This window comes from Camellia sinensis, chromosome 2 (genome assembly GCF_055761805.1).
Source record: "Camellia sinensis isolate YWXY chromosome 2, ASM5576180v1, whole genome shotgun sequence".
In the NCBI taxonomy this organism is placed as follows: Eukaryota; Viridiplantae; Streptophyta; class Magnoliopsida; order Ericales; family Theaceae; genus Camellia; species Camellia sinensis.
In genome coordinates, this window is record NC_138962.1 from 138,576,897 (window position 1) to 138,586,265 (window position 9,369).

Here is a 9,369-nt window from a genome sequence, read left to right on the forward strand (position 1 = left end):
TCTCTTAAGAAGAGTATTAAATTCAGAGCAGTTAAGGTCTTCAGAAAATAGACGAAGGATTGAGACAGGGAATGAACCAATTGATTTGGAGTGCCCTTTCTCGAGAATCTCACAGCAGTTTCAAATTCCTGTATAGACCAAGCCTTCGGAAGCCGTATGTAAAGGGATGTAAGGGTCTAACTTGGTGGGTGACAATAAAGTAGTGATAGGTTTGTGTCGAATTATTTTCGGACCAGATTTATCTAGTACATCCCTCTCATCACGTCGAAGATATTCAAATGTCTTTTCCATGCTTCCTAAAAATAAAAAATAAAAAATGGTTAGTGATGGCAAAATGTCATAATATAAAGAAATTGAAAAAAGCCCCTTGACCAAGGATTCAAGCCATTGGGGTGATGGACACAATCATTGCCAAGGTTTCAAGCCATTGAGGTGAAGGACATATTCATTACCAAGAATTGAAGCCATTGGGGTGACGGACACAATCACTGCCAAGGACTCAAGCCGTTGGGGTGAGGACACAATCACTGCCAAGGACTCAAGCCGTTAAGGTGAAGGACACATTCACTGCTAAGATTTCAAGCCGTTAGGGTGAAGGACACATTCACTGCCAAGGTTTCAAGCCGTTAGGGTGAAGGACACAATCATTGCCAAGGATTCAAGCCGTTGCGGTGAATGACACAATCACTGCCAAGGATTCAGGCCGTTGGGATGAGGACACATTCACTGCCAAGGATTCAAGCCGTTGGGGTGAGGACACAATCACTGCTAAGTATTCAAGCCGTTGGGGTGACGGACACAATCACTGCCAAGGATTCAAGCCATTGGGAAGCCATTGGAGTGAAGGACACAATCACTGCCAAGGATTCAAGCCATTGGGGTGACGGACACAATCACTGCCAAGGATTCAAGCCGTTGGGGTGACGGACACAATCACTGCCAAGGATTCAAACCGTTGGGGTGAAGGACACAATCACTGCCAAGGATTCAAGCCGTTGGGGGTGAAGGACACAATCACTACCAAGGATTCAAGCCATTGGGGTGAAGGACACATTCACTGCCAAGGATTCAAGCCATTGGGGTGAGGACACATTCACTGCCCAGGATTCAAGTCGTTGGGGTGACGGATACAATCACTGCCAAGGGTTCAAGCCGTTGGGGTGACCGACACAATCACTGCCAAGGATTCAAGCCGTTGGAGTGAAGGACACAATCACTGCCAAGGATTCAAGCCGTTGGGGTGACGGACACAATCACTGCCAAGGATTCAAGCCATTGGGGTGAAAGGATACAATCACTGCCAAGGATTCAAGCTACTCATTGCCATTAGGTTGGAAAAGGCAATGATACCTATAAACAAACTCTGACGCCTTGCGTGTTTCCTGCAAAAGAGGAAAAAAGAAGTGAAATAATTCCCAAAAAAAAAAAAATCGTAATTCATACAATTAAAATTCACTTGCACGAATCACGAAGGGGCAGGCTTTGATTAGATTAGATTTAGATTAGATTCAAAAAAAAAATAAAAAAAATAAAAAAAAAAGGGAAGAAGAAGAAGAAGAAAACGTGTGTTCATATTTTTCTAGCAAAATTTGCCAAAAAGGGGTAGGAGGAAAAGTCTTTGGGCTCATGGTTAGCAAAAAAACAAAAAAAAAGTTTGTTCATATTTTTCTAGCAAAATCTGCTGTTACAAAAAGGGTAGTAGGAAAAGTCTTTGGGCTCATGGTTAACAAAAAAAAAAATCAAGTTTGGGATTTTTTTATTACGAAGACTGTTTTAGGGGGCAAATCCTTCTTTACCACACTTATATCCATTCTCTGGACAATTCCTTTCAACTATTCATAGAGGATATGAGATCTTTGGTTCATAATTTTCTTCATGGTATTGGTTTGTTCTTAAAAAAAAAAAAAAAAGTTCTGTGGCAGGGACTTTGTTTGGTCTAAAAAAAAAAGGTTTGTTTTTTAAAAAATAAAAAAATAATAAAAAAACTTGCCAAACAGTTTGCTGTTGTAAAAATAAGCCTTCGTTTGGGAAGTGGGTTGGCTTTTTGGCTTTTTTAGCCTGGGCTAAAAAGTTTGGTTTGGGAAGGGTCTTTTTGGCTTTTTTGGCATTTTTTGTGAGAGAATAATGTAATGATTATGGGTTGGATGTGATATTTTGTTTTTTGTGTCTAAAATAGCCTATTTTGTCTTTTGTGGCTAAAATAGCCAAAAAAGCCCCGTTTAACTCTTGCCAAACGGAGCCTAAGACTGTTTTAGGGGGCAAATCCTTCTTTACCACACTTATATCCATTCTCTGGACAATTCCTTTCAACTATTCATAGAGGATATGAGATCTTTGGTTCATAATTTTCTTCGTGGTATTGGTTTGTTCTTCAAAAAAAAAAATTGTTTTGTGGCAGGGACTTTGATTGGTCTAAAAAAAAAAAGGGTTTTTTATTAATAAAATAAAAAAAAAACTTGCCAAACAGTTTGTTGTTGTAAAAATAAAAAAAACAAAAAATAAATAAATAAATAAATAAAGGTATTGGTCATATGTGATCAAATTTGGTTATATGCAATCAAAAAGTGTTTATTGACACAGTAAAGTCATGACTTGCACACAGACAGTTTTTTCTTCTTGGGCCTTCAAGTTTTACAAAAAAAAAATAAATAAATAAAAGAGAAGCAACAAATAGGGAAGTATACCGGATTAAAAGGAATTTGAAGGATTTCTTTTGGTGCATTCTTTAAAGTACAAGAAGAACAGCTTTTGTTGGAAAGAGAAAAAAAAAATAATGGCTGGAAAGTTGTTAGAAATTTTCTGGAAAAAAAAAAAACAAAACAAAAATCTGCTGGGAAAAACAAAATCTGCAGGAAAAAAAAGGGGGCTGCAAGAAAAAATATATGAATAGATGTTATATAAAGCAAAAAATCTTGCTTAAGAAAGCAGGTAGTGTTCTCCTAAAATACTTCAAACAAGCAAGAGTTTAGGTAGGATTAGAAAGACTAAGTAAGTGTTTGTGTAGGATTATAAATCTTACCAATACCAACCCATCGTATTCCATTTAGACAAACTCCTAAAATATATATATATATATATATATGTTGTAAAAAAAATCCTAAAAATAATAAGTGGCAAGTTGGAGGCCCACAAAAGAAAAGGCCCAATTAAAAAATGATGGCCTAGAAAAAAAATCTGCTTTAAAAAATGGTGGCAAGTTGGAGGCCCACAAAAGAAAATACCCAATTAAAAATGGTGGCCTAGAAAAGGTGTGAAAACCCATATTTAAATTATTCTTGAAAGAAAATAAATAAATAAATTAATTAATTAGTTTTAAATTAACCAAATCCTATCACTAACAAAGACCCTATTAAGAATAATAATTTTTTGGGTGTTCAATACTTGTTCTTTATAAATTATTTTAATTAGGATTCAAAATAATAATTATTCTTACTAAATACCTTAGATAAAAATCTTAGTGTATCAATTTTCAAAACCCATACAAATACACACACACATACACACACACACACAAAAAAAAAAGAGATGTTCGTAGCTATGCCACCTGCTTGTTTGCATGGTGGTATAGGAACTATAAACGACCATCCCTCTTGGAATTTAGGGAAAGAAACCACCATCCCTCTTGGAATTTAGGGAAAGCTTTCATTCTTGGAACTTTGAGAAAGTGAGCAAGATAAAATAATGGAAAGAATGAGAGGAAGAGAGAGATGTCTTCAACTAGCATTTTATATATATATATATATATATGCATGCAAGCCTTCCTTGTGCATGCAAGCATTCGGTAGAAGAAAAAAAAAAGAGAGGAGAGAAATCTCTTAAGCAACCAAGTTTAGTAGTAGGAGAGGAAGAAGAGTAGGAGGTTAAGGAAACCAAAGTTCTCAACCATTTTGTCACCCTACTACTAGGTAAGAAAACCCTTCCAACCCTCTCATTTTTTTATTGTTGGAATCTTCAGATTTTATTCCTATGATAAAATGACTAATTTATAGATAGAAATTTTTATACATATGTATGTAAATTTTGTGATGTGTATATCAAATATCTGAAGATACTGATAGTCAAAAAAAAAAAAAATCATGGTATTATTGTAAAAATAGGCTTGCATGTGTATTTCATACCATTATAGAGTGAATTGAAGAATTTATTTGGTCTTTGAATCTGCCAGCCTGTTACCCAAATTTTTAGATAATTTTATACTCAAAATTTCGAGATGATTTCTTCTACAAATTTGTTGATAATGATGTCTAGTTTGTCCAGAAATGTTTGGAAATAATTTTTGAGATTTCTACGAATTTATACAAATTTTTAACTAAATCTGAAACTGTGTTGAGAATAAATTATTTTGAATCTGCCAGCATGTTTACCCGAATTTTTAGATAATTTTATACTCAAAATTTCAAAATGATTTCTTCTACAAAATTGTTAATAATGATGTTTAGTTTGTCTAAAAAGTTTTGGAAATAATTTTTGAGCTTTCTACGAATTTATACAAATATTTAACTAAATCTGAAACTGTGTTGAGAATAAACTGTTTTGAATCTGCCAGCATGTTTACCTGAATTTTTAGATAATTTTATACTCAAAATTTCGAGGTGATTTCTTCTACAAAGTTGTTGATAATGATGTCTAGTTTATCCAGAAATTTTTGAAAACAATATTTGAGCTTTCCGCGATTTTATACAAATTTTTAACTAAATCTGAAACTGTGTGACAGATTTTACCATGTATTTGAAAATTTATTTAAAATTTTATACTAAGCCAAATCTGGTAATTTCTAACCAAAAGATGAAATTTGAGAAGTCTAGTTTCATGATAAATTTTTAGATTATGGGTTTGATCTATAAATTTAAGCATGGAATTAATATAAGGAAATGTGACAAATCTGTGTCTTAAATATCCTTGGAATTTTTAAGAATTATTTATAATTTATTTTTGGAAAATGCTTTCTGAAAAATGACCATAACATGTTTATGGATTATTCTGTAGATTGATATGAATTTTAGAGTTGTATAAGTAATGTATTTAAAATTTTACTTGCAAGATATATATTCTGAAAATTTTTCAGGGCAGGATAAAATCACCACTTTCATATTATACTAGTCTAATTTAGTAAATCAAAAATTTGTGCAGGTGTGCATTTATGGTTTATTTCTTGTATTTAAGTTATTATGTTCATACCATGGTTTTAAGTAATTGTTTACTAAATTTTGTACATTGAACTATTATTGGGTGACATGCATAATATTTTATGTTGGGAGTTTTTCTTTAGTTGGTATAATGTTATTGGTGATTGAGATTTGAATAATTTGTGTTTAATATATAAATTAACGAAAAGGATTAACGGTATATAATGAGTTACTGATGAAGGGTTAATACCGGGTATTCAGGATGAGCCCTGGTTTTGAGAATTCTCACGTAAATTGTGTTGCGAAACTCTAAGATGGCACGGGACTTATTTGAACCCTTTTCAGTATTCGCTTTTGGAATAAGGGTGGATGTGCAGGTGGCACACAGAGAGGTTACTTACCCCTGGCAGACCGTTTCCTTGGGGCAGACCACGGATGCCACTACTTGGGTATATAACTCCGGACGTGGGCATCCCTGGTAGTTACGGTTGGTAACACTTAAATATTTGACCAAGGGAGGGTTTCAAATTAACCGTTGCCATGCTTAGTGGTTGGTAAGTTAAATCTCTTTGGTGAGATTTCGAGTGTCACCTAATTTATTAAAATTACTGAAATTATTCTAATGGTTGTAATTTATGTGTACAATTATATTGTTATCTCATGTTTAGAATCTTATTATTTTTCTCTTAAAAGGAATGGTAGGTTGGTTACGTTTTCTTACTGTGTTGCAAAACTCATGGCATATATTTTGTTGCCCTGGCGTTTCATGCCAGATTATGTCGAAGAAGGGACTGAGGCTGAAATTGGAGCTGCTGCCAATATCGAACCTTGGCTGACTTAGAGTCAAGATTTTATCAAAATAAAATCCTGTTATCCCTTATATTAGGATTTAACTATGTGTGTGACGTTGTGTGTGAACTTGTAGTTTTATTTTGTTGTTGGACTTTGACTACGTAAGAACTTAAAAGTTCCTAATTAGTAGTTAAAACTTTATCTAGCAAGTTATCATTATTTAAATCTTATGACGTTTCAAAAAAAAAAAAAAATTTAGGGCGCCACAGCTTTGTATCAGAGCCTAGGTTTGAACCTTTGGGCCGTGGGTAGTAGTTTATTATTTTTACAATTAAGAAAACCTTAAGTTAATTTGTAATTATCGATGACCTAACTAAGTTAGAACCTTTTTATTTGTAGGATGCCAGGGTCATCAGACATTAACTCTAACGAGGAAAATTCGGTGGAAAACTATGTCATAGAATCTGACCCAAGTGAAGAAGTAGAGATGCCTATAGAAGACTATGAATCCATAGAATCCGACCCAAGTGAAGAAGTGGAAATGCCTATAGAAGACTATGAATCTGAGCCTGAGCTTGACCCTGAACCTGATCCTGAACTTGAGCCTGAACCTGAGTCGGAAGAAGTTGAAGAAGTTGTACCAATATACAACCCCCCGGAGGTTATTGTGATTGAGTCAGACACTGAGGATGAGTCTATGGAAGGCAATACCGAGGGGAACCCTGGAGATATAGGAGCCACGTTTGAGGGTTGGGATGTGCAAAACGGGTTGCAGATTGGCTCTTTTGTATATGTCAGACTTTATCCCCTCGGAGGTTGTGCTTGGAAAAATGAGAGTTGGGTGGGCACCTATATCGGACCTATCCAGATTCTAAGACAAGAGACTCCCTAGGTATATCAACTAGGCCCCTTTCCGGACGGTTTCACCGAAAGAGTGGGCGACCTTTTTGACTTTTGGAGCCTTCAGTATATCATGCCCGACCCAAGCAGAATTGTGAGGAGAGATGGGTTAGTGGACTTCAGGGACTGGAGGATCTATCGGGAGGAGCCGGTGATGCTACTAGGGCATCGTGTGTGCGAAACTGCTATCTTCGTGAGGGTGCTGTGGCGATTCCTGGGACTTTTCCAAGCCACATGGGAGCCGGAAGTCCTTGTGTGGAGAGACTTTCCTTGGCTATTTTAAGAGGTCTTAAGGGAATTATAAACTAGGCTAACCGATTGTTTTGTATGCTCACATGTAAAATTGCCGAGTTTCGAATTGTGAGTGTAGGAGTTAACTCGGATTGTAGGGGCTATCTTTTACCCGTAGTATGTTATTTAATCTTTTCTATGTTTTACTTGTATTTTGCTAATTGTAGCTTATCTAATCTAATTAATGAAGTTTTTTTTTACTATCCTTGCACATAAATATAACAACTTATAATAATAATAAATAAATAAATGAATGAATAAATCACAAGAAAATCCCATCATGCAGAATGGCTAGATGAACAAGAAATAATAACAACGGTAATGGCGATGGAGTGGCTGATGGCGATGTCGCTAGAATTATACGCACGATTGCTGATGGGGTAGGCAATATACCACCCCGAAACCAAGATCAAAACAAATCGGAAATGATAGCAAAATTTGAAAAGCTACATCCCCACAAATTCCTTGGTGGACCGAACCCCCGTGAAGCTAAAGCTTGGTTAAGGCAAATTAAGAAGTTGCTAGATACCTCCGACATTCGAAATGAACAAGATAGAGTGACCATGGCGGCATTTCAAATGGAAGGGGAAGCAGATCATTGGTGGGAAATGATCAAGAGTACTCGACAAGTAGAGACATTAACTTGGAGACAGTTTGAAGACCTGTTCATGGAAAAGTATTTTCCTAACTCGCTAAGACAAGAAATGATTCAAGAGTTCCTCCAACTGAAACAAGGAAAAATGTCAGTCGCTCAATATGCGAACTGTTTTGAAGCTCTTTCACGGTACGCTTCAGCCATAGTAGCAAATGAAGAGGATAAGGTTAGGCGATTTGAATGGGGTTTGGACACAGACATTAGAGGAAGATTGATCGCAGTGCAACTCTCCACTTATGCCCAGATGGTGGATCGAGCTTTAATTGTGGAACGAGAGTTAGCAGATTCCGAACGCATTCGAAATCAGCGATCAAGGAACAACAACCAACCATACGGAGGAGGCCCAGTCCGCAACACCAGAAACCATCCTGTGCCAGCACCTTATGCCGGAGGGATGCAGCAGCAACAAAGGCAGAATCGAGGAAACCAGCAAGGAGGAAACTTTGTAAGTGAGTGGAAAGGAAGATGTTTCAGATGTGGTCAACAGGGGCATCGTCGAAGTGAGTGTCCTCAAGGTGGGAAGTATTTTATGGATCAGCGAGAGGCACAACCATACAACAAATGCCAACTAGGGCAAGGTTCTAAGCCTACTCAACATGCCCAGACCAACAAGGGGCAGCCTCAAGCCTCTAAGAATGCAGGCCGACCAAGAACACAACCACAAGGAGCTGGAAATGGAAAGAAACCGGGAGAGACTAACCAATAGGCAGTAGGAAGAATGTATGCTCTCCAAGAAGAAGAAGATGTTGATAACCCATTAGTAATTCAAGATATGTTAATCCTTATGAATTCTTGGGTTAAAGTATTGTTTAATTCTGGAGCTTCGCATTCTTTTATATCCACTGCATGTATGACAAGTTTGGGTTTAAAGCCAGAGGCGCTAGAGATAGCTATGAGTGTCGCTTCACCCTTAGGAGGTCAAACCCGAGTAAATCTAGTATGTAAATCTTGTGAGCTAGAAATCTCCGGTTCATTTCTGATCTGTGATCTAAGAGTTATGGATATGTCTGATTTTGACATCATCCTAGGAATGGACTGGTTGTCAGTTCATCAAGCCATTATTGATTGTTACCATAGGACAGTGACAGCATCCTCCCTTAACGGCATGAAAGTCCAATTTAAAGGAGATAGGCAAGATTCTCTAACTCCAACGTGTCGCAAGTCGGGACGGCATGATCAACTAACCGGATGGTTGGCAAGCCTAATTTTGGAAGGCGAAAATCGAGAGGATCCAGGATTACCCCATGTGGTGTGTGAGTACGCTGACGTTTTCCCTGATGAATTACCAGGATTACCCCCAAAACGAGATGTAGATTTCACGATTGAGCTTCAACCCGAGACTTCACCGATTTCAATAGCACCACATCGTATGGCGCCAGCTGAACTTTGAGAATTGAAGGAGCAGTTGCAAGAACTGTTGAGTAAGAAGTTCATCAGACCAAGTACGTCCCCTTGGGGAGCGCCAGCATTATTCGCAAAGAAGAAGGATGGAACCTTAAGATTGTGCATCGATTATCGACAACTAAATCGAGCCACCATTAAAAATCGATATCCCTTACCCAGAATTGATGACTTGTTTGATCAATTAAGAGGTTCAAAATGTTT

General features: G+C 37.0%; 2 protein-coding genes across 2 annotated transcripts; both read left to right on the forward strand.

The window, feature by feature from the left end:
- Positions 1 to 7,534: 7,534 nt before the first annotated feature.
- LOC114318771 (uncharacterized) lies at positions 7,535 to 8,470 on the forward strand. Its single transcript, XM_028265730.2, has one exon. It carries the CDS (start codon positions 7,535 to 7,537, stop codon positions 8,468 to 8,470), a length of 936 nt encoding a protein of 311 aa, XP_028121531.2.
- A 12-nt stretch (positions 8,471 to 8,482) lies between these two features.
- LOC145819079 (uncharacterized) lies at positions 8,483 to 9,154 on the forward strand. The gene has a single exon (XM_082913066.1). It carries the CDS (start codon positions 8,483 to 8,485, stop codon positions 9,152 to 9,154), a length of 672 nt encoding a protein of 223 aa, XP_082769192.1.
- The last annotated feature ends 215 nt before the right edge of the window (positions 9,155 to 9,369 follow it).